General features: G+C 38.5%; 1 protein-coding gene across 4 annotated transcripts in view; it reads right to left on the bottom strand.

Moving 5' to 3' along the window:
- Positions 1 to 26,657, bottom strand: part of hipk3a (homeodomain interacting protein kinase 3a) — a 66,430-nt gene that overhangs the window by 20,997 nt on the left and 18,776 nt on the right. For all 4 annotated transcript variants that reach the window (XM_015338227.2, XM_015338226.2, XM_015338229.2 and 1 more), the window contains exon 2: positions 24,973 to 26,149. In XM_015338227.2, coding sequence (XP_015193713.2) covers positions 24,973 to 26,147 — 1,175 coding nt within the window. In that variant the 5' untranslated portion in view covers positions 26,148 to 26,149. The remainder of the gene's footprint in view (positions 1 to 24,972; positions 26,150 to 26,657) is intronic.

Below are 26,657 nucleotides of genomic sequence, written 5' to 3'. Positions count from 1 at the left end.
GTAAACAGGCGCCGTCCTTCGGATGAGACGTAAAACCGAGGTCCTGACTCTCTGTGGTCATTAAAAATCCCAGGGCGTTTCTCGAAAAGAGTAGGGGTGTAACCCCGGTGTCCTGGCCAAATTTCCAATTGGCCCTTACTAATCATGGCCTCCTAATAATCCACCTCTATGAATTGGCTACATTACTTTGCTCTCCTCCCCACTGATAGCTGATGTGTGGTGAGCGTTCTGGCGCACTATGGCTGCCGTCGCATCATCCAGGTGGATGCTGCACATTGGTGGTGGTGGAGGGGAATCCCCATTACCTGTAAAGCGCTTTGAGTGGAGTGTCCAGAAAAGCGCTATATAAGTGTAAGCAATTATTATTATTATTATTATTAAATAAACTCTTTCATTACCAGAGGGCCATAAAATTGAAAGTTCGAACACAGAAAGACCTATAAAACGTAAAAACTACATAAAACCATTATGCTTTAAAATGAGAAAACATTTTAAAGCTACTAGCCAAAATGTCCTAGGGTTAATCACAATTTTAGCAACAACTGAGCAATCAAAAAAAAGATTAAATGTAATATCAGATTCAGATGATCCTCCTCGCATCATGGTGCATGTGACATTCAGCATGGCATGAATCTGTAAGGTTTTAGTCATATTACATTAAACAATGATATAAAGAACGGCACAATTCAATTACTGTAATAGGTTATTATAATCCCAAAACATCCTTTCAAAGATGCTTGTCTATAGAGAACACGGACAAATCCTCTGTTTTTTCTATAAAACACTAATTCCTCTAGCTTTATTCCATTCTTATTTTCATAGTTAAGACTTCTTAATGCCTGGTACATAAAAAAAAGTAATTTAATACTGCTCCAAACAGAAAAGTTTGATCTCTCAGACAAAAAAACAGACATTCCAGGAATAAGTGGAACATGCTGTGCTACACTTGATGACAAACATCTTCCAACCATGCTACTCACTTACAACCAAAAGGCAGCAGAGACAGAGAGGCCTTCCACTTGTTTTGTATTAATGATTAAAAGGCATCTGTCTGCCTACAAAGTGAAGGCCAGATAAAGTGCCCATAAACATTCAGATTTCAAGGCATGCATAAACAGTATGGGAACACACCCTGTGTTGAACAATACAAAATCATTATCTATGATGCAATATTCCCCTCAGCAACACAACATGCTCCGCTTGTCTACACAACTTGGTCCTCACTTGAAAAGGTATTCCAAACGGCAACAAATGTAGAATTTCATTTTTACCCTTCTCCTTTCTACCTGAAACTTCTAAAGAGGGACATTTTCCAAACATACTGGAGAGTGGGTTTTTATTTTTATTCGCACACCAGCACATTAGGCAAGATCCAATTATTTCACTTCTCAACAAAGAGCCACCGACTATCATCTGCTTATAAGTTATAGGGAGAAGCACATTTTTAAAAGCGTCTTTAGAAATCTCCAACGTTTAGAGCATTTCAATGCTTAAACATAAGGAAGAAATTTGCTTTCTTCCCAACTGTCATTAAAGTTACTGAAATTGGGGAAAAAAAACACTTTTGTCACTAGAGAAACTGCTGGCTTCTATAGATCCTGTGTTCATGGCCTGCTGGCCCACTTATCATCCTCCTCAGGAGAGAGGAAGACTGCAGCAGCACAGGCTTCACATCTCAAAACAAAACCTAGGAAATCCTACAGGACAACTAATACTGACTGAACACATACTGGTGCTTTGGCAGCCATTTAAAGAATAGTGACCAGATCCATTCTGTGGCCTGAGGGAATATCCTACACTGACAGGCTGAAAGAACAGAACCTTTTTATAAATTTTCAACAGAGAAGGTTACGAGGGGACCTGATCCAACTTTTCAAAATCTTCAAAGGCTTTGACCATGTCAGCCCAGAAGACTTTTTCAGAACGAACGGGGAAATATGAACCAGAGGACACAAGTGGAAAATATTTGGCAGCGCATTTAAAACTGAGAACAGGAGGCACTTCTATGCTCAAAGGGCTGTGGGAGTCTGGAACAAGTTAGCCAGACCCCTTTGTTGAAAATGATACCCTAACTTCTTTCAAGAGACAGCTGGATCAGATCCTTGATCAATTAACAACCAAACAGGCTGACAGGGACTCCTCTTGTTTGTATCTGTTATTATGATCTAACACGCCAACAACAACCAGGAAAACAAAAATCAACAGGCGTTAACTGACAGGAAACAAACACCTCAGGGGAAAGGGAATTGGTCAAATAAACCGAAAGGGGTCGTATTTCAAACCAACATCAGCTGGCCACTCCACAAATGGACTGAAAACATGTTCCCAACATGCAGTAGACCAGTTCCAATTTTCTCACAGAGAATTTTCAAGCTGGGATGAGTCACAAGTCAAAACAAGAGCACCCCAGCTACTGTGTCAACCCAAGCCTGAAATAAGTCCTAACAACGTACTTATACGTATCAGTTTTGATTTCTTGCTACTGACTGTTTATTCCAGGATTAATTGAACCTAATATTACTGCTAAGGCCACTTAAAATAAATCCATAATGCATGTTTTGCCTCCTTTCTATTTGTAGTCACTAAGGAAGTCACTATTTGTGAATGAACTACACCCAGAACCTGCTCATCTTATCTCTTCAAGCAGATTTTGTAGTACTGGAGAAAGTAGGGTGTGAAAACTCAATGTAAAAGGTGTTAACTGAAGCTGTTATTTCTGCTTAGAGAATATGTGGATTCTATATAGAGAAGAATTCTTCATTAAGCTTTGTATTACACAAAGAGTGACTCAGTAAAAATAGGAGTGCAAAAAACAGGATAGCAAGTGCTGACATTAACGGTCACTGATAAGCCAGGGATGTCATGTTAAATGACAGAAAATGCAACCTTTTTAAAATGTTCTTTACGTTAGAGAATGAAACAAAAATCAACTATTTAGCTTAACTTAACCAAGGTTAGCACAGACGTATATATACTAGCTCTATTATTCTTTATATTACATGATTAGTGTTGAATTGAGCAAATGTCTAGTAAACCATTTTGAGATTCTGAACAACACTACACCAAATCCCCAGAACCAGAACTAAAATTGTCAGAGAAACATTTGTTGAATACATAAAAGGACATAAAACATATTCGTCCCACAAACGTACATCTGAAAACCTACAGACATACTTCTATAGTTAAACAACCTTGTGTATGCTACTGATGAAAAGAGATGAAAAAATGCCCTTAACTAAGCCCAGCCGTACTGCTCTCAGTGGCCTTAATGGTTGTAACATGAAGAGTAAATATACCAACATTAACACAGTTACTCAGGTTGAGACATTTTCATTTTCAAGTTTCAAGAAGAATGCCTCTTCTTCTGAACCACATGCACGTGCCTGCTATTTCTGCTCCATGATGGCAACACTCAAAAATAAATACACCCTGCTTGTATTTACAGATAAGAAATATTCAAAAGACAATTTACCAATGTACAGTTGAAAAAATAAGCATTTTAATTTTAGGGTCATATGTGGTACTTACCTTCACCATTAATGTTGAAAGCAGTTTTGAAGTATTTTTACAACACAACAAAAGTGTAAAGGTTTGCTCCATAGTTATTTATATGCCCAGAACATGTCACCCGATGACAAGACAGAGTTTTAATGTGCGTTTCAGCAGTTAATAAATGTTACACACATAATTAGGGACTTTCAAAAGGGGCCCTAAATGTTTTAAAAATTATAGTTAAAAACTACATGTAGAAAGAACAAGAATCTGTAGGGTCTGTGGAGGTAACAGAAAAGAGTGTCAAAAAAGTACACAATGTCACAAAATCATTAGAATAAATGTCAAAATAAAGCTAAGTGGGCCAAAGATACAAACAGAAGTGTTATAATTGACTTTCAAAACTATGGCAAATAAATGGCCTAAGGTAATTTTTTTTAATATAATAATAATAAACTGCACAACTTTCCATGTCAAGAGCTATGTAAGAAAGCATTTTCTGAACCAACCACAGAAGACACAGTAAACTCTCATGTTGAATGAGTGAGCTATCACTTGCTAAAATTAAAAAATAAAACTATCAGATCAGCTCTAGAGAGACTTAATTTTATAGACCAGCTAGAGTGTACTGGGGTTGCTATTGTTGTTTTTAACATTACTAACTGAAGGAATGAACCAAAATCAAATATCTAGTTCATGTACAATTATTTAAATATACACCCGGTACATCTCTACTTCAGAGTAACGCTTCATAGAAAATAAATATGACGAGTGCTTTGTTTGTGCAATGCACACTAGGTAACAAACGTGCTGATGAGCTTCGCCTCAAAATATCAATAAATGTAGCAGGAGTATCTTTTAAAGTGAAAGTTGGAAATCGAGCTCACAACTGAAGAAGGCCCCACGGCCGAAACTGTGTTTTCTTTCTTCCCTTTTCAGCAAGGAATAACCCGAACACTGATGGTAAGTTGTCTTCCAAGGCTGTCAGCTTCAGTTGAATTTCACACGCAAAAAATTATTTCTTGCACAAACCAGAAGTCAAGCACCCACAGCACCAGACTACTTAAAGATCTGAACTTTTTTTGCCCTTGTCACTGAAAGGGATTCGGAGATGACAATTGAACTAGCCAGCAGACAGTTCTCTTTTCACAGCTTATGACTTCCAGCGAAACACCAAAGGCTTGAGTTACATGGCTACAAGTATGGAAGGACTGAAAACATTCAAGATGCTCAATTCTAAACTTTATACTTGTGCAGGTTTATTAAAGGTTTACCAATAAAGCTCCCAAATGCAGGCTGGGAACTACACTGACGTGAGGCCTGTGTATTTTTCTCCAACAGGCTCCACACCCTGAGAAGACAGCATGCCATTCACAGCACAGAATAAAGCCCTCCACAGTAGGCCTCTTTTTCCAGAACAGGCCTATGCCGTTTAGCTACAATTTACTGATGCAGTGTAGCACTCTGCAACCTGGTGAGTAATTACTCCCTATATTAAAAACATTAGCCTTGCTTACTTCCAAAAGGAAAGCAGACTTCTAAATGGGACTGTGCAGTACTGCACTAAATGGTTGCAATACAAGTAAAAAATAAATTAACCTAAAAGAACACCAGTTTTTACTGGAGGTAGATTTTGCAACTTCATTAACATACAGTGCAAGGTTCACACCAAGTTGTAAGGGAATATTATTTCAGTCAAATTCTCACAAGGTACACAAACTTACCTGGTTTGTTGCCTTTAAGCTCATTTATTCTAAAAGCAGGTGAGGTAAAACAAACATCCGTAGTATCGACAATCATCCACAGAGACATGACATAACAGACAAAAAAGTGGCTCTTCTAGGAAGCTAGATTACTGATCTCCAGCTAGTCCACAGTCAGTCAACTGTTTTCAAGTGCTCATAATTATGGAACCTTAAATGTTTACTAGAACACATATGGCATTCTTCAGTCTATTGAGCCCATCATCATTTGACAGTTTATAAAGCAAACTATAGAAGATGTGACAAGAGACTAGTGTATTTAAAAGACGAAATACACTAACATTACTCTTGTGATCTCTGTGTTATTTTCACATCCCTGAACAACTACTTCTTCATTTAAATAAAAACAACATTCAAACATCATTAAATCTAAATGGACTCAGAGCAAATCTTATTGGACAGAACATAAACAAATGTGGGAGGAAACAGAGGCAACCAGAGAGAATCCACAAAAACTGGGGAGAACATGCAGACTCCACACAGACAGCGCCCTACATAAGCCTTACTAAAAAGTTACTGAACGGCAAATTCTTTGGAACGAAATCACTCCCTTCAGAAACTCAAGAAGATTTGATGTAGGATTTCTCCCAGGCTTGGAACTCACTTCCACTATGTGTTAGTTACACCTCTTGCATTTTCAATGTAAGTAACAGACTCAAAACAGGGACCCAAATGAATGACAAATGCTCGTTTCCTATAGGACTGCTTTCCATCTCTGAAATCAATCAGTGACACCCCAGGAGCAATTTTTTTTTACTACTGCTATATTTGCTTTCAGCTGTTAAAACAATGAACGGTATTTGTAAATTGCACCAATCCTCTAACAGATTTCTGAGTTTCCCAGCTTGCTTCGTGCTGACATGTTGCCTGAAATGTTATCAATCGGAGCCCTACAGATGAGGGAAAAAGGCAATTGGGGGAGTGCCCGATACATTGTCATCACCACCTGTGCCTGTTCATCATAAGAAAATCACCTATTAATAGCTGCTACTTAGGAATAACAGCTGGCTTGGTCAGGAGAGACTAAGACACTTGCAGTAGGGAATTTTTCTAATGCAGGACACACCATGGAAACAGTTGAACCAAAAAACTTTAAGGTACCAATTAGAACTATTGATAAATTAGCAGACAGTCTTGCAGGACAAGGCTTGGTAACCACTGCTTCATAGCTCCCAACTATTCACCTAGCTCCATAACAGAACGAAGAGTTATATTTGGCACACAGATGCATATGCACACCAAATGTATATAATTTTTATTCACATTAAGTGAATAATGATTATCTGACTGCTTATCTTGAATATATTCCTATGTTGGGTCTGTACGTTTTGAACTACAGTAGCAAAACATGTTACTAAAAAGAAAGCAAAAGTGTATATTGAGCACTTGGGTTTGTAAAGGTTTCATAGCAGGCGATCAGCATACATTTCTGATTACATTACAACATATAAAGCATGGCTTGAGACTGCCAGTTCCAAACCATGACTTTGCACATGCAGTACACGATTGGCTGAGTTTTGCCATAATGCAGCGAAGTCATAGATTGGAACTGACATTCTGGCCGAGTCCACAGCTAACATACCCCAACATCAGCTTTATTATTTGTGACTATACTTTCTTTAGTCATAGGAGAAAGCAGCAGAACAAAGTGACAGTGGCAACACAGAAGAGAGAGCTTAATTTAACAGAGATATTTAAAATTACCCAATGTTCTGAAGTTGGTCTTTTACCATAACTTCAATGTTTATGCTTTTACTGTTGAACAGTGATATCAAACACGCCATGGAAGAGGTTGAGTGTTATTGAATAAATTGCAGAAAAGGCATTTGCAGGAAAAGCAATTGAATCCATGACTAAAGTAACATTCTGTTTCTGTGTAAAGTACTAGCAGCCGAAAATGTGGAAATAGGCAGTATGCTGAAAGACTGTTGACGACAATATGATTTAGCTAGTGCTTTTAAAGCGCTTTTTAATCATTGAACTTCAGAATACCCATCGTAGACGTCCACCTGTATACGTTCACAAAACTGTTCAATAAGGTGACTTTACAATGTGGCCAATACTAAAATATTTCATGTAATAAAGACAGGGAGTACAGCCAGTGTAACAAAGGCAAAACTTCCTATATACAGATTTACCATGTTTAAGATATTGGTTGTTCAGGCTTCATAGGCAGTGCGAGATGTGACTGAGCTTCAACAGGATCCCGTGTAAGTCTGTTTATTAATTAATGGAATTTTTACACAAACCATACCATGCTTACATACATGTAACAAAACCCTCAGTAAGAAAGAAGTGCTGTCCCAGGTGATAACACATTTTACAAAAGGCCCATGTGCATGGCAAGTATGTCCAGTCCTTTTAATTTTACTCTCTTAAACCTACCAAGGGTTCAGCTGGAGTGATGGAACTCCTTTCTGCTGCGAGGAATAGTTTTCTAATCACCAAAACCTATAGGCAGTGAGAGGAAAGTAAAAAACCCTTCAGACCCTCCCATTCACTTTTTTTGTACAAAATTTCCATTTTCTGGTGAAACTGGCAAGTTAATATTTGCTATTAACACTAGTGTTCCATTGTCAGGTGACTGCGAAGCTGGAAATCAGGTACTACCCTTCCTAATGTTGTCACTGGCAAACATTATTGCAATTAAGGTCATGCACACTTCATGTCTTCCGGACACCAATGTGATTTAGCTCTGCTGCTAGATATGGAAGCCAGAAAAAGTCTGTGACCGTCTCACATGCAGGGGACAATCCAGGGACTCTAACCCAGACAGCATGTCTCTGGACTGTGGGAAGAGCATGCATACTCCACCAGCTCCAAAGCAACAGCACTAACAGAACCGCACCATGTCCCTGACTGCACTTTAGTTTATATACAAGCTCCAGAGCTTTGTGTTTTTTTAATATGCTAGTAAACCATTACATTGAAAAGGGGGTAGGAAAATGGTTGCTTCAGACAGCCCCTTTATTCTGTGAGTATATTGATATACTGAACTTACAATAAATTAGCCTGGAAACATTAAAGCACACTCTAGAACTTCACTCTGCAAGCTATAAAGATGGATAAACCAAGCGGACTGTGGATATTTAATGTTATAAGACATTCTATAAAGCACTTTCACAATAAAAACTACGACTGATGTAAATTACTAAATTGTTCATGCTTAAAAAAGCTGTAGAATAAACAAAAATCTCAGAGATCAGGAAATGTTAGAGATCTACATGAAATGTACACAGAGTTTAAACAGCAATTTAATGCTGCATGTGTAGTGGTTAAGCATAAAACTAAATGCATTTAGCATCCTAGATACTGAGATAAATACATTTATGACAGATGCAGTTTAGAGGATCTGAACCCCCAATGTACGAACAACAGAGCAGTTACTTTACATACCACTGCATGCAGATCTCTTGACTCCAAAAAACGAATGCTCCCTAATGTTATTAACCTTCTATGTGGCACAGTCAATACATCAAAGTCAGGACTAACAGGCACCCATAATAACATCATCTCCTCAGGCCATTCATTACGGAAAAATCCAGGCAATTACATTGCCTAAGAGTGGCAAAAACATGACTCTTATCATAAGCGATCCTGGCTCTCTCAGAGGGATGCTTGACTTTTATGCTTGAATTACTGGGCCTCTTATCATGTGGAAAGATTCAGCTTGTGATCCTAAATTGTCAGAAAGAGTTAGCGGTAAACCTATACAGACTTTATTCTAGAAGAAAACCAGCTACTATACTTAACTCAAAGATCAAGCCTATCGGTCAACTTTTTGTTGTAACAATTTAAAAAGTTAACATGCTTTACTCTTCTTTTGCACATTCATTGTTCCCTTTAACACATCAAGACTGGCCTCCAAACTTAAAATATAAATAAGGCAGACATGCTGGCATTCGTATTCTTACGTTTCAGGCACAGTAAACTGGGCGACTCGCCTTTTTATTTCACAATTAAAGGAAATATCTTTTTGAAGTGTGAAAAAATCTGATAGGATCGGAGACGTATTTTTTTTTAAAAAGAAAAAAAACTTTAAACAATAAGGGGTCTGTGTGCAGGGCTGAGATCAATAAGAAAGGAAGCTCATTCCCATTAGCGTCATCCAAAACAATTTCAGTACATGGTATGCAAGAACAAGTCTTCGGTTGTTGTATGGGCATGAACAGTTTTTAAAATACACATTCGTGAAAGAACCAATTACTGTAAAAAGCAAAATGTCAAACATTCTGCTCACCCTCTTGCATTTCAAGCAGGTAAAGGCTAGCTAAATCTCCTATATATCATATGGAAAACTTGAGGGAAAATCCTTTGGCTCTGAAAACTGAACCATTTCAAATGATCCACAAGAACACTCCGGGCAATGGAAAAACTTTAGCATTAAAAAGGGCCTTTAAAGATTCATCTGGAATAACAAGCACTCCTCTCTGCGCTTTTTGGGTCGATCAAAACAATATTTTCTTAACCATTTCAAAGGACCACACCCAACATCTATCATGTTTATAAACAGTTCATAACTGCATAGAAAATTATCTTTTTAAAGTAATAAAACAACTTCAATAATCATTGGGTTCTCTAGTATGTATTGGCTTGTTCACAATTCAGTCATTTCTGCAAATGTACTTTTTGTTTCTCTGTGAAAAAGTCTGCTAATTAAAGAATTTAAAGTTACATTTTCACATACCATAAATACAACCAGACAACACAGATTTTAGCAAAAGATAATTGCAAAAATACATTTCCATCCTCATTTTGTGGCAAAAAGACCACTAAAGATGCAAAACTAACTAATATAGACCTGACACTAACAGCTCTAAATGCTGGAGAAGTCAGCTCCTTCCATAACATGTTTTATGTATATAAAAATTAAAAAAAATTATACTCCATGAGATGGAGTGTTGAACACATCAAACAGTCTAGTAAATTATATTGTTCAAAATAAAAGATCAGGAGAGCTAGCAGACAAAACTATCAACAAGGTCTTAAAACTGTCTCGCCTTACTAAGTGGAATTAAGCAGAGCAGGAACAGCTATGTTATCTGGGAAATGCGGATGACTGGTTATAACCAAGGGCAAAAAAAGCATTTGCAACTGTTCTGTAATGAAGAATGTGTGGATATCTCCTGACCCCTGAGGAAATCTCCACCCATCTTTCAGCATTGCTCCAGCCTGCTTGCGTGTTGTTTATCACTACAGTGATGAAAACGGGCTACACCATGCCTTGGCTAAGCTGGAAACCATTATGCATTATGCCTTGCTAAAAATACTGTGATTAAAATATACTGGCCATACAATTCTGCAAGGGCACTCAATACTCCGAGCATGCCCAGCAACACAGCAACGACAGCTAAAACCCAAAAATAGATTCAAATTGCTGAGCACAGCAGTGGAACACAGACTGATTTAAGGGGATTACAATTTAAGTCATTTTAGATTTCCCAAAATATGTTCATTTATTCTAAGTTTAAAACACAGGATATACTGACTGGTAAAAAGAATAAAGCAATGTCTAACCATTTCGTTTATTCCAACACTAACCAGAGAAAAAAGGACAAAGTCTTAAGGAGGGATTGCATTCCACTCCTGTTTCTAAAGATCCTGTCCACTACTGTCTATACTGTCCTTTTTCAAAGGACTCAGAAGCATTCGGTTGAAAAATGTCAACAACTCAGCAGTGGTCCCAAACATCTTTCCTTATTCTTTTCCAAAGTTCCTATAAACCTTTGCAGTTTCTTGTCGTTTGGGTCTCAGACCAGAGCTTTGCGTGATAGTAATAGACAAGCATTTCTGCTTAGAATGAGCTTCCCTGATTCTATGCAACTTAATCTCTCCACTGATTCTGAATCTAATCTCTAACTTTATTGCTTCATTCTGGAAAGTTACAGAAAACTCCCCACTGTGTTACATGTGGTGGATGTGGCTGAACAGTACACAATACAATATTTCACTCTTTAGCTATTAAGTTCAAGACTGACTGATGTGTTACATTCAAGCACCTTTTTATAAAAATGTCTTCATTTCCTGAAACAAAGTTAATGATACTCCCTGCTGAAAAAGGTTAATTCTTTTAAAAACCAAATACCATGTGTATCACTAACCACCCTTCAAAATATACTATACTGTCCACTCAAGGCTGTTATCCAGAGTCTGCACATACACATATAAAACAGCAAAATCTCGATGGGGCTTCATATACCTTGTCCTGTACCACTCAACTCTAGTTCTGTTTCTTTTTAAGTGAGCATGTGTTTATGACAGCCTGCTGAAGCCAGTATACACTAACACAACAGTTGTCCTCTATTTTAAATCTCACCAACAACAAAGTGCAACGATTTAGAAATAAAACCGAAAAATCAGACATCATTTTATTCGCATTTGACAATTTTTAGGCATTAAAAACGCATAAAATGCTACAAAAAAAATCAAACTGCGGGAGAGTTATCCTTCATGAAATCTGGTACTTATAAAAAGATTTCACAAACTTTTGATTTAGAAACTGTCAATATACAAGATATATAAGATTTGCCATGTGCTCAGACTACACAAACTATAAATATTATCAAGAAGTGTGTAAGTCAGCCACATAGGAATGCTCCTCTCCTTGACACAGCCATCCAGAAAAAACAGCACAGACTCAGTAGCCTTACTCTCAAGGATGAAGAAGCTGAAAATAGCCATGTCACCACATTGTGAAAGAACTACAACCAATGGGAATTAATTGATCGAAGACAACGATGTTACCACTGCTGTTCTATAGTTCATGCACCTCAGTATTTCTACACCTGCTATTCCAAGATAGCTTGATAGTGTTCAGTCAGGTCTGTAGGACAGTGCAATAAGGCAACTACCTTGTGAACCTGCCAGAATTGGTGTTTGAGTGTACACATGCAAGGTCAAACCATGAAGCACTTGCAAAAAAATACTTCACTAAGAAAGGCCGGTGTCAGATTAATCATTTACACAAACCAATAGCACTGTGGTGTATGGTCAATTTCTATACATCAAACTTTAGCATGAATGTGCATGTGCAATGTGGCAGCATTCACGCCACTGCCTCTCTGGTGAAGGGTTATTCCACCACAGGATGTGCACATGTTGATTTCTCAGTTAAGGTTTGCAAGTTTAAAAAATCAGTTCCTGTAAATGACCAAACTGCACTGCAAAACAGCCATGTTGCCAGTTTTAGGACTGAAAAACACGAGCTTGTTTTATAGCTGATCTAACCAGTGACAGCCCAACCTGAAAGGAGTACCAGGAGATTGCTTGTACGTTACAAATAAAAATAAGATCCCATACTAGAAAGGCATACATTTCTTAAACCAAGTGTAACAGACCTCACTTTAACACTGACAAACTTAAATAATCATCTTTCCCAAAACCCAACAAATGTTCCAATTTTCATTTGATAACTTCAGTTTTGCGCCCCTCACACATCTTGGTAGTACCCTCCAACACCTTGAAAAGAATGTCAACCCCAGCCCTCTTCCCCAGCTAGAAATGTAATCCAAACAACCAAGCTGCAATCTAAATTATTTACAGGCCACAGAGCTGGCTACACACTGGGGGGCTACACAGTTTCACTCCACTGACAGCACGGGCCTGAAACATGTGCCAAATGCAGACGAAAATGCTGAATTGTAGAGAAATAACGGGACAAAACAAAAACACACGTAAGCTAAATAGAAAAAGGGAATGACCTCTATTCACAGTAAACATGCAGTTTTGTGCTTGGGGAGTGCCAAACTTATTTCATTACTTGCTTATTATTACGGAGCATAACAGCTTTAAGACCTTAATTCTTTCAGCTTGATGTGGTGTGCAATGTGCTTCTGTAACAGAACACCCCAACACAGTACAGAAAACTAAGACTACAAAAGAGGTGCGTTCTCAGCAGTTCTACCCAGACGTGTTATTTAACTAATTAAGATGAACAGTGCAAGAGTTTTTTCAACTTACTGTCCACACAAATCCTGCAATTCAGAGCCTGCAGTTAATACCACTTGTTCCTCAGTAATAATAAACATCAAGAGCACAGGCCTCAAGTGGAACAAAAATGCATCTGCATTATGTCAGCTATCAAAAGGCGTCAGTATCTGTCTGGAAAGGTGTAAACTGCCCTTTTAAAACAAGGTGCTCATTCTGTATCTAACTAGCTGGTAGCTAGATACAGACTGACCAGATACTGTTGCTTTTTGACACTACAATGCAGCATCATGCTGAAGGTTGCAGTTTAAAGGACCTAGAATTGCTATCCTGGTTGAACCTGAGTAATGCAAGCAAGACCATTAACTCTCATGCTCACTCAGCCTGAAACAGCTGAATTTCCTCATTTAAATGGCAGTCTTTTAAATTAAAAACTTCCAATGAAGAATCTACACACTTTAGGAAAATGTCATAATGGCAGTTCATTTTGTTTTGAAAATCTATACAATTGCAGGATAACCTTTTTTTTTTAATTGAACAAAACAAAAAAATGTTACTGAAGTCCATCCATAATGCTATATGAATCTACTTAGCCTTAACACAAAGGTCACTTGCACAAGTATATGAGCCATAATCTAAAATCATTTGAGGGTTCCTGCCTTGATATAACCCATGACTGTAAAATGGGATCCTGCGATTCAACAAAATATTCAGAAGTATTTTTCAAAATTACTCCAAGAAAAGAAAAATAATTAGTGTTAGTACAGCTACTGGGTCTAGAGACTCTCCCCTTGTAGGAATAAGGGGTACACAGGCCTGTGATGAATGTAAGAAGTGTCCCAATGATTCCAACTTCCACAAAAGTTCTACCACTATTTTGGAATGGTGATTCATGAATCACAGGAGTCAAGATGGTCTTTAGTGCTGGGGGGTGTGCTGATAATCATCTTCCAACACGAAGGGTATACAAATGTATAACGTACAGCATAGTTCGCGGGAATAGCAGTAAACACCATGGTGATTGATCAGTCTGGCACAAAAAAAAATCATATAGGAACAGTAGATCTGGGTTTCTAGAACAGAGCACATCAGCCAACAGCAATGTAAAAAGTACTGACAATCTTTTAAAACTCTCAGAAATCATTTTCCTGCATCTTACACCTCAATTTCACTAGAAAGCGTACGTTCTAAATATCAAAGATCCTGGAATTTTTCAGTTTTAAGGTAAAGTTTAGGGGGATTTTAATTTACACATCTACTGAACTGGGCTGAAACACAATAAGGATGTTGAAAGCTTATCTTGCCATTGCTATTTTTCTGTTCCAGTTCTCCTGCGCCTCAAAGCTGAAGAGCTGAAACTCTATTGTTTCGTAAAAATCATCATCAACTAAGCTACATATAGAGGTGTAATTAGACAACTTTAAAAGTCACTTAGATTCTGATTAACACCTAAAATACAGCAAAATAAACAGAGCACTAAGGTACATCTACTAAACAGAAATAAAGGCAGGTTTAAAGTAACAAAGATTCCATGGTGTACAATTACATATAAAAAATAGGACAGGCACAAAATATGAAAAAAGCTTCTTTCTGAGCCCTTATTATATACGAGTTGGGAACCCCTTGCAGTGTGTCTGTCCTTTGGGTCTGTCCCGCCATGCTATACTGTAATTATTGAACTCAGTAAAAACTAAATCTGCATGAGGCAGTCTTCTGCTCTACTGATGCAGAATTCTACACTTCTCAACATTATTCCCACTTTAAGTTGAAGGAAAATAAACTAAGTTTTGGGCTTTTTACTGCTCACATATTGCATTTTACCCAAGCACCATTTCCCAAAAAGTCTTTTTTGGAGGAGGAAGTGGGGTAGGGATGGAGAAGCCACAATAAAAATTGTCGTTGGCCCTGGAAAATGATCTGGTTTAAAATACAAGGCACAGCCCTGTTCAATAGTAGTAAAAGATGTGGCCAGATAATATACCCAATGCCTAGCCTATGATTTTACATTTCCATATTGGATACTATTTTAGCAAGTTTGCGTTCAATGTGGTAGCAAAATGCTGGCTGTGGAGGGCAACACTTAAACTTTCAACATCTGTTCAAAATTAAGATCCAACCAGGGTTTTGTACAAAAGCTGCTGTTCCACCCACTTACTGGAAAACCCCAAGCTGAGACAATCAGCAGCCATCACCATTTCCAGTTTATAAGGGAACAGGAAGCCTGCAATTTAAGAACTACACACCAAAGTTATTTGGACAGAATTTTCTGCTCCTTACAATAATGGCTGGAACGCTAAAGGAAATCTTTGTCCAGTTTAAAAGACTTGATCCCCAACCCTTAAAACAAGCTTAATACAAATACAGGCACACCTACTGAACAAGCAAAAAATCTCTTGCAGCAATATGAAATCATTAATATAATTATACAATAACACTCCACTACTGGAGCATACATTTACATACAACCTTGCAGCCAAGTACGTGACAGTGATTGGAATCCATTTACTTTAATCTCTGGCGGATCCATGCAGCTCAAGAATGAAGTGCAACTGTTCCTGTTTATGCTTCGTACAGTATGGCTGTGCTTTCTCACTCTGTGCTAATGCAACACTTGTCTCCAACTAGAACACTGTCCCATCAAGGCCATCTGGCAGTTACTTTTCATTCAAATTCTGTTCTTCTCCACACTCGCCAACTTATTCCACAGAGATGTTGGAATTATTTATTGTTTCTTGTTTAAAGACAGAATCACCACCCTTTTGTTTGACAAAGGTTAGGCAACACCATAACCTGACTTGGTATATGCACTGCATAAACAGAAAATGATTGGTGGATTCAAGACTGGGCAGATTTTTGTACTGCAACAATTTTCAATAAGACATTTTTCATGTTTGAAATTGTACCACAGCTGACCTTTCTTTTCTTTTTTTAAGTTCTTCATTTTCTACTTAATGTTGCTTTCCAGTACTGGGATCAGAACCAGCATGTTTTTAATCAGGGGGTAAAAGGAGACATGTCAGATATGCACAGAAAATAAGATTAGTTTTAGCATTCCTAACATCCTTTAAATTAGAGAAATACCTGGCTGTCTTGAGGAATAGATAATATGAATGTATAATCTAGGGCACCGAGGATATTTGTCTTTGTTTATTCTTTGTTTGTATCCACAGTGGATAACAAAACTGTGGTATTTCACAAGCAAGTGAAAACTAAGCCTAGAGGAAATCTTAAACATCCGTACTAGTTGATAAACTTGTGATTAATAAATGGAATCGTTAAATTGCAGTTTAAGTTATTATACTATTTTCCCCCAAAAAAATCCTTACACTAAGACAATATCTCCCACCAACAATATCCTCTATGTAAATATCAAACCGAACAAGATTTGTCATTTGCTAGGTCCTTGCTTATCTTGTTGAAAGTGTGCAAGAACCGTACTGAACTGTACAATGGACTACATGTTCCATGACCCTCAGCTATATGATAAATGACTGCCATTTTACCCGATTACCTTAAAGGTGGAACATCACAAATGTTACAAAACATTGCTAGTAACTTCTTGATCTAAGAATATCATACAGACATTTTATAAAAGACTCCTTGGAATCCAAGAATTTACTTCGGCAATATGGCTGGGCAAATTGATCCACACCCCTCATAACCCTTTGCATGAAGAAATAACTCCTTTTAAGTGCTGAATTCATGTTAATGTAATTCCCAAGTGTGTCCCGAAGTCCTTGTTTCACTGATCCTTAGCAGTGCTCAAGGCTGACCTCCTCAGGGCATCAAGTGCTTTGATAAAATCAGCCTTCTTAAGTGAACTATTTACAGGGACAAAATTGTGAATGGCATTATGATTTGTGCAATATGAAAACCGATGAATCAGAAATGTGTCAGCAAGCCTTTATGACATCACTAGGAACAGAGGCCACAGGCATGTGCCCACACATTGTTAACCGGTCGACAAGGAGTAAAAGACCATTCACCCCTTCTGCCAGCCTTTTGACCACCTTGACTCTAAACACTCCACTTCAAGGACTGTCGCTCAGAAACCTGAAAACAATACCGCAGCTAGCGCAGAGCTGTATCAATTATTAACAGTCATGAATAAATCACTCACACGTGAACCATTTCCTAAAAGGTGAAGAAAACCACAATGTAACATTATACAGAAAAGCTCGGACAAACTTTTTTGTTGCTCACTTCCTTTTGCTTCCTTCCTGTTTTCCCTTGGGCCTCATGCATGAATGAGTAAAAGCTCTGGTTTTTTTTTGAGTAAATCAGCAACTGCAATAACATACTCAAGTGGGATGTTTTTTTTAATTCTCTGAGGATTCTGGAATTTTCTTTTCCGTGCCAAAAGGCACTTAAAATTTCCACATGCATTAGAACCCTACTAGACAAATAAGATGTCAACAAAGGAAAAGACATCATTAGAATTTACCAGGCTAAATATAGGCTGACCATAAGTGACTCTACATTCTATAAAATAGGGAAGAAATGATTAACAATGCTAGAGGCGACCATTTTTAAGCACAATGCTGTCAAGGGAGCTCTATATTTAATCTTTGACCATCCCATGCAGCACATCCAGCAACTACCAGAAAGCCACTTATTCATCGTCTTTAGGTTGCTGGACACTAACCATCTGGACAACACAGGGCACAAAGCCAGAACCAGACAGAAGTCAGTCCATAGGAGCCAATACCACATGACTAAGTGACAAACTCTAGCTGATCTCTAAAATGATCTTTCCTGCATGTGATTTGTCTGGTTTTTTTGTGCATTTTCAATTTTTTAACCATGTAGAGTTATATGAATATTATAGAATTCAAAACCTGTCAGTGCACAGACACACTGCTACATTTCTGTATATAGCATATAATGTATATTGTTAATATTTCTTCCAATCTTTGAAGTGCCACATTTTTTACAAACATTCATTAATTCATTTATGCAAGTTGTTGAACTAAAACACTTCTGAAAGGGAACAAGTTAGTTTATAGCTCATTCACAGTTTCAAAAGAAAAATAGTGATTAGTGTCTTATCAATCCTGTAAACTTGACTACGTAATATCTTTGAAAAAACAAAATACCCTTTGCTGCTAATTCTGTGCTTTCTGGACTTGAAACCACAGCACATTTAATTATACATGAAATATTTCAAGGACAGTATTATTTTAAATAAAATGTTACTCATATACAAAGCCATTCTTATATGGAATGGAATAAAAGCAATAAAAAGCTTCAATAATAATCAAATCAATGATGACATTGCAAAATCCTTTCAGCGTAAAATCTTTGTAAATATGACATATGATGGGCTGAGACATTTGGGATTTCTCCATAATCATTTTGGCACGGGTCAGTCACTTGACCAACAGAAAACACAAATGCAAAATAACACACCTAGGCAATGAATAGCTAAAATATAAAAAGACAAAAGGTGTTTGCTAAACCTTCAGAAGTGCATGCAAATTCTTCAACCGGAACCTGATAACAGAGCTTTCCACTACATCATACAGCACATATTCCCCTCTGTAAAAGCAAACATGAAAAACAGCTGACATTGGAACATGCTGACCTTGAACAAGAAAATGACCCCACTAGCATTTAGTTCTGCCTTACTTCACTCCAACAGCCAGACAGCTTCACCATCTATAGTAGTCAACAAGCTCTGACCACCTCCCATTGGCTATTTTAAGCAAACCCCCAGTATGTTTGGGCAATGCACTAACCAGACAGGCAGCAGCAGCTCCGTATCATATTGTGTCATATAGACAGCAGGGGTATGCAGGGCCCTATGGAATGCTGGACATTTTCTTATGCAGCAACATCTTCCTCTTCCCAGGACTGACTTCCCAAATCTCTGTCTTGTGCATCACCGCTCAGGAAACAGGAAGATGTTTCTGGTTTACAGTCATTACGTTTGGAAGCACCATAGCTATTAAAGTAAGGGGAGAGAAGAGCGGTTGCCTTTCTGGATAGAAAAAAAGGCAACAGTAAATTCCTGCTGGTTTAGTTTCATCTACTGAGGAGGCATTAAAATAAACTACAGAAGCACAGGGTACAAGGCAGACAGGGCATCACAGCAGTTCATCGCAGGGCAAACGCATGCACACCCACCAGCATGGTTTTTCAAGGAAAAACGAAGAGGACATGTTAATCAAAGCCATAAATAAAAAAACATTTTGGCGCATGACTTCATTTTCTCCACATCTTCAGAAAATGACATACTGGAGATCTTTGGCATTTTAGGATTTGTATAAGTAGATGTTCCTTATGTCCTGTCCAAAAACAGAACAAAGCTCAGTGGAGAGTGTCAAACTCATAATTCTAGCTAAACACTAAAACTCACTTTCATGTTAATTACCAAAGAACATCTAGGCGTTTTCTTAGAAGACTGAGTTCTTGTTAATTTGGGCCCCACAGTGTACAGTATGCTAAACCACAATATATGAGTGGTATAGACAATAGTGGGAATAAAACAGTACTCCACATTTGTTTCAGGGCAGTAAAACCCATGTAAAAGGGACTACACCCTATACTTAAAATTTCCAGCCATCAAGAGGAACCATCTTAGGCTATTTTGTATTTTCCATGCCAGAAGCAAGTGTTACGGAGAACAAATTTAGTGATAATCTGGCCTTTGTGGTTAGGGTCAGCTTATACTGTGAACACAAACATGAGAGGGAGGAAATAAAGCCTTTTTTCCCCAAAAGGACACTTATAGCTGATCCGTCATACAACACATGCAGTGCTACAGTTAAGCTTGGCAGCACAGTGTCTTTTAATAGCACGTAGCACATGTCATTTGAATCATTAGCCCTACGACCGCTACCTCAGAAACTGGGAATTGCACAGAAAACTGAAGGGGAAAGCCTGAATGAACATTCAGCTGTGTAAATGTCCCCTCTTCATCTTTGTACAAGAAGACAACCACATATATTTCAAGTTCCTATGTGGCGTCAGGCAGCTTAAAAAAAAGCGTTTAATAATATAACATCCTAACTGAAGTAACAATCTGCCTACTGGCAGTGGGAATACACACTTATATTTGACCTCAACACTTAAAATACTTAAACAAATAATTACACAAGTTTCCCCATAAAATATTACAGCTGAAACAATTCAGTCATGGAACTATCCATAAAACCCTGCTTAACCAGAAGCCAACTTCAGATTTACTTTGCAATCTCAATCATTTCAAAAACTGAATGCCCGGGACTTTAATTTCCTCCACCACTGCAAGAGAAGAAAAACTATTCAGTAGTTCAGTTACCTTTTTTTTAAATAAATTAGGATACAAAGGTTTATTAAGCAGCTCAGAAAATATGTACTTGTCACGCTCCCGATCACAGCATTGGTTTTCAAGCCTCTTTCATGGATGGGGGCAGAACATCGGCTATGTCATGTTAAAGCTAGGTTGGGCAGCAGTAATATCCAGTGACAACACACTGATCTCAAACCTCTTTTAAGGAAGTGAACAGAACATTGGCTTTGTCATGATAAAGCTGGGCTGGGCGGCAGTGTCTACTTTCCACCGACAATGCATACAAAGGCAGGAAAAACAATCCAAGCAAAAGGTTTCTATAGTTCCTACATTTAACAGCTATAACATGAGCTATGGCAACCTACGTCCTTTTAGAATGAGCAAATGCACATGTATCGGAACTGGGGAAAAGGACCTGACCAGGGAGGGACAGTTCTATTGTTCCTTATGTAACTTTGAGCGGATGAAGGAGGTTACTTTAATCATTCGATTAAAACAAATGTCAACTGCGTATTTCAAACAGTATTCTAAAAACCACATAGCACATGAACAGCCTCTTTCCGTGTTCAGGTGGGATTCCTAGAACATTCTAAAAGGCTTATTATGGCTTCATTTACTAGGTGACCAATTTGAAAAACACCCACACCAGCACACCAAGGATTTTAGTAATACAAGACAATGGCATTAAACCTTGTTGGATATCTCAATTACAAATCATTTAAAGTATCAGAGTGTATTCACGTAAGGGACATTTCATGTACCATTTTATTTTTTGTATGTTAAGAATTGTATAATTGTATCAGTTTTATAAACGTACCTGCTGTACAGTCTTCTTAACATGAAAATAAATGCTTTCAAATTTGGAGCAAAAGTAAACCAACTTAGCAAGCTCCAATGCAACTTCAAACACTTAATTCCATATAGTGCTTTTAGCTGACTGAATGCTTTTAGCATTCATCTTTCCCCCCAGATGTGAAATGGTTGCTTTGCACAGCACTCGGCTCTGTTTACAGTCAGTCATATCAAGTCTCATGATTAATTTTCTCCCCTGTGGGTTAAGCGTCACCATTTGCTTTCAGTAATTGAATAAGACACAGAACTTTCAGTCACATGACAACTATATGCCGAAAAGCCACACTGTAAAAATATCATTTGCAGTACCTAACATTCCATTCCGCAGGTGTGTAAAGAAAAGCAGCTGGTGTTATGTTAATACCCAAGTTGGGGAAATACAGAAATGCAGAAGTTTAGATTCAAATTTTAATTTTACTACTGAAAACGGATTTTGTCTGCGTTATATAAGGATACATGTCCCTCACTTATCTCATTTCGTTTTGATCGTCACCAGGTCAAGATTTTTCTCACACACAGCACATGGTATGCCAAACTGAGAGTCTTAAGTAAAACAAGGAACCTATTAATGTAATGTCAGTGTCAAAGGCTTATTAATAAAGTCTTTATCTGCTTCAAGCAGTAAATGTAAAGTCAAGAGTTAAGAATTACATTTAAAAACTATTTTACTCAACTATCAGGGAATTGTTAAACTTTTATTGTTAATGAATGTTGGGGCCTAAAGTGCCACCAAATAACATGTTTTGTCTGTATGCATGCTTAAGGGATCTCACAGGAAAGGTAAAGTCAAGTTACAATCAGATGATGCAATTAATCCTAGCTGGATGACATCCTCAGATGGTGGCCTTTCCTTCCCTCATAAAAGCAAACAAAGAATAAATGGTCTGAGATTCCAAAGCAAGACCATTACAGAAATAGGAGCTCAACTGCCAGGCAAAGTTTTCATTGCATCAGAAAAGCCATGTAACCCACATAGTATCCCTATGATGCAATATTTCCACATACTGCACAATTTAAGGCATTAACTGCAAAGACATGCAGACTACAGAATCGCTGTTCAATCGGGATACTACTTCCGTTTTAGGATCCAAATAGTTTGTGTAAGATGGAAAAGTAAAAATTCCCATTTTAAATATTACATGTGTATTAGCGATTTCCCACATGCCACACTACAAAAAAAGGTTATTTCACTGTATTTGCCTGCCTAGAGTGTCATTCAATAACTATACAAAACAAAAATGTGCTTGACCTAACAGCAGCAAAACCATTCATTACTATCAGCCTGTTTCAAACTAATGCAAACAAAAACTCAGGATAGTCTAGTTATAGGTTCCCTTAGACTTTAAGAGCTTTATGTACTTAAGCTCAAACAGCTATGGTTGATCTGTGATCACAGACAGACTGCTCAGAAAAGTGACTGCAATTAGGCATTTAGGACACTGCCATCTGGTCTGCAGTCAGTATTGTCAAAAACTGTGGTACATGACTTCTGTTCTCTAGTAATCCAATCATATAAGTAGTTACGGGCACTACATTTAATATTAGATGTCATTTCAAACTAGTGGCAGGGCTTGTAACACGCAAATGTCTCTACTTTTCAAATGCTGTAAATGATCAGACAACCTTTCTAATACCCGTTTAACTTGTTTAATCTCCAGCAGAAGCCTACCTTCACCACATGTAAAAAAAAATGTAATGGTACATAGTATATATTGCCCATATCTAATATTTTAAATAAGGAAAGTCAGATTCCTATATTCATATAAGAAAAACAATTGCACAGTTATTTCCAAATGCTCTAGTTGGATTTCGATTCTGCTTTGTGTAACCACTGTGACAATGACACCACATCAAAGATGCCTTTTTTGATACACAGTAATAACCTGGAGATTATTTGTAATAACTTGTCATAGTGGTTCACAGGCAGAGGAAATGGAAAATTACTAACTGCCACAAAACTTCCCAGTCTATGTGTTCACATGAATCAATCGACCAGCAGGTCTGAACTGGAATGTCATGCAAATTATTCTTTTCTGAGAAGAGTAGTCCTACTCGGCTCAACACACATGCAAATTAAAACAGATTTTTTATATATACACAAAATACCCAAACAGTACAACAGTAACCGACAAAATAGGTTTGAACTTTCAAGAACGCGCACTCAAGTTGAACAAATTCTCCCATGATCTTACCAAAGCATTTCACCTTAACATTTATTAGGACAATGTATAATATAACAAAATCATCATACAATTAGTATGTGATCTACATTATCTATCTGAGGACTTTGTTGTTTAAGCATTGTGATTATAACAGTCGTTAAATACTTGCTATTTAAAGACAGTACATTAAGGTGTAAGTATGTTGGAAGTATAAGTTAGCCATCAAAAAGCCTTTTGCTAATACTACCATCTTATAATTTTTGCCTTTAAAAAACTTGACTTAAATCCCTTTTAGATTTTATCCTTATCATTAAACAAATTTAAAAAAATCACAGGGATTTGACATGCATACTTTTACTTTCACTTGCAATGTGGACTCAGTAAGGGTAAAGGAAACCTCAACCAGCATGCATTTTTATTTCCATATAATAAAAAGCCCCTATTTGAAATACTATAGGAACTACATCAAACCTCCCACTGCTGTCACAGAAATCCCATTTATTGTTGCTAACCCAAAACGTCCTATAGTGTGCTTTAGAGTCATACCAATATGAACTACATACAGTTTTCCATTAAATTCTGTAAAGAAAACAGCACTTCCCTTCCATGAATATTCAAAACACGAATGGTTTACTTCAACCAGTAATTCATTAAGTTCCTCCTTTTAGAGGTCAGTAAATATTTCCTCATTATGCAGGGCATATTGAGAAAATTGCTTTGTTGCACGCAGACCTGACAGGACTAGGTTAGCACTGGGTCTGATTCTTGTGTAGAAAACCCACACGTCTCTTAAACATATCAATCTAGTCAACACACGTCAGTACTGCACCACCAGAATGTGGTACCCGAAACTGAATAGCAACTGCAAGTGTTTTGAAGTGTTTGAATAGCAAGGTGTGTGCGCACCCAATAAGAGCCTCACAGCTCCAGGATCTTGAGTTGGTTTCTGGGCTGGGGTGCAAATCTGTTTGGGGTTTGCATATCCTCCCTGTGTTTGCATAGGTTTTCACTGTGCGCTCCAGTTTCCTCCCAGTTCTCAAAAACACACAGGGTAGACGTATTTAAAGCAGCCATTTTCCGGGGAGGGGAGGTCCAGAGAATGTCATACTTGGGGAATTTTCCTCCCAGCACAACCTGTACTGTGGTTCTATACAGAGTCAGATCCACTGGATGAGTCAAAAAGAAAGAAAAGGCTGCCTCTCATCTTTGGTCTTTCTTTGTTCTGAAATGAATACACTAGTATATATGTTTGCCATCTTTGTGGTACAGAACAATTTTTGAAGTCTGTCCCACTACTCTGCAATAAAATTTACCTCCTCTGAAAAGAAGTTTACTGGGCATGATGTGCCAGGCTATTCTGGAAGGTTTAAAGACTTTTACAAGAGACGTCAGAGCTTTGTGCTCTTCTTTAAGCCTCTTACTTGACAGAAAGGCACTGAAAGCTATGGTTATGCCAACAGAAACCCAAACCACCCAGCAACCCATGATCATGTTGTCAACCTACCTGTAGTACCGCGACTGTAAATACGTTGAACACACCGCTTTTGAAACATGGCTGGCAGATCCAAAGTCTATTACTTTCACCCTATACGGCTGCCGCACAGGGTCCACCAGCATGATATTCTCCGGTTTGAGGTCCGCGTGGATGAGGCCGAGGCTTTTCAGTTTTTTCAGTGCAGTGGCCACCTGTTGCAGGATAGGCCGGATTACCTTCAGTGGCAGGGGGCTGAACTTGTTCTGCTTCAGGAAGTCGTACAAGTTCTGCTCCAGCATCTCAAACACCAGGCAGGTGTGGTTGCGGTGCTGAAAGCACTCGAAAGCCCGTACCAGGTTATTCTCGTCCGCATTCTCGCTGCTCAGTCGGGCCAGGATACTCACCTCGATCTGCCCCTGCCGTGCATACGAGGGGTGGTTTTTGAGTATTTTGATGGCCACTATCTCATTCGTCCCCCGTTTCCAGCACTTTACCACCTGGCCAAAGGTTCCCCGGCCCAGGAAATCGAGGACTTCGTAAGTGTTCTTCATGGAGCACAGCACCTCGTGCTGCACCAGCTGGTAATCCCCATCCCCGCCGACGCCGTTCTGCTTCGAGGCGCCCACCACGGCGACGGGGTTCCCCACATTCGTTTGCAACATCGCAGGCAACATGGACAGGTCCTCCACAATCTGCATGGCGCTCCCCCGGTTCTCCAGCTCCTCGCTCTTACGTTTCAGCCCGCATCTCTGGGAGCCGTCCGCCAAGTTCAAACCTCCTCCTTCGTCGTCGTCGTCGCCGCCGCTGCTGCTGCTGTCTCCTCCTCCTCCTCCTCCACTGCTGCTGCTGCTGCTGCACCCCGGCCCCGCTCCCTGCAAGGGCCCCCACCTCTCCTGAGGCTGTCTCTGCCGCGCCTGCGCCGCTGTCGCCCTGGGGTCCTCCCTTGCGCTTCTTAAGGCGACGGCTTGAAGCAAAAAGTTCTGCCCCCGCGGCCTGCTGCCTGCCGAGTCTTTTGTCTGAAATGAGCGAACGATATTTGTCGGTTTAGCGATGCCAAGGGTTCTACCATTCAGATACGTCCGTGGGTAGGCTCTCTCATGGTAAACGCAACTGCTTGGCTCTACTTTAAGCTTCTTCACACTACAAAAGGCACTTGTCTGGGTTTGATAAACGTGTGGTGGGTAGACCAAGACTTGTGAGGCCATACCTGCAGAAAAGAGAAAAAGAAAAGTGGTCAGAAAGAAAAATATTCAAATAGACAATTTGGCATTCTGAAGTTTTTTTTTTTTTTTTTTAATTGTTCTTAAATTTAAAATGGAACTTGGCAGAAAATGGGATTTCATAAGTTTCAGACGAGTGTCACAGCTGGCCAAGGTTATCTTCAAAAGCTCCACTTTCCATAGTTCCATGGCAGTCCAGACTCCAAAAATACTTTATTTAAGGAAATTAACCAGTCTTCCTGTTCTGCTATATCCATTCAAAGCAACTACGTTCCAGTTTGTAAAGGTTTAATTTTTTTTATTAAGCAAGTATGCCTAACTAATACATAAGGTCAACAAAAATGCTCTGACAAAGTAGGAGAATCTCTTATTCACAGCCTAGTGGAACATCAAGAAAACTACGGAACATGGCCTCATGCTGATAAGGAAATTGTACAAAGATTAACAGAGACATTTGGCACAAAATTCTCAAACTGTCAAACCGTATCAGGCCGG

The sequence above is a fragment of the Lepisosteus oculatus genome, chromosome 21 (genome assembly GCF_040954835.1).
Source record: "Lepisosteus oculatus isolate fLepOcu1 chromosome 21, fLepOcu1.hap2, whole genome shotgun sequence".
NCBI classification, from domain to species: domain Eukaryota; kingdom Metazoa; phylum Chordata; class Actinopteri; order Semionotiformes; family Lepisosteidae; genus Lepisosteus; species Lepisosteus oculatus.
The sequence above is the reverse complement of the archived record's forward strand: the minus strand, read 5'-3'. Positions and strand labels throughout refer to the sequence as shown.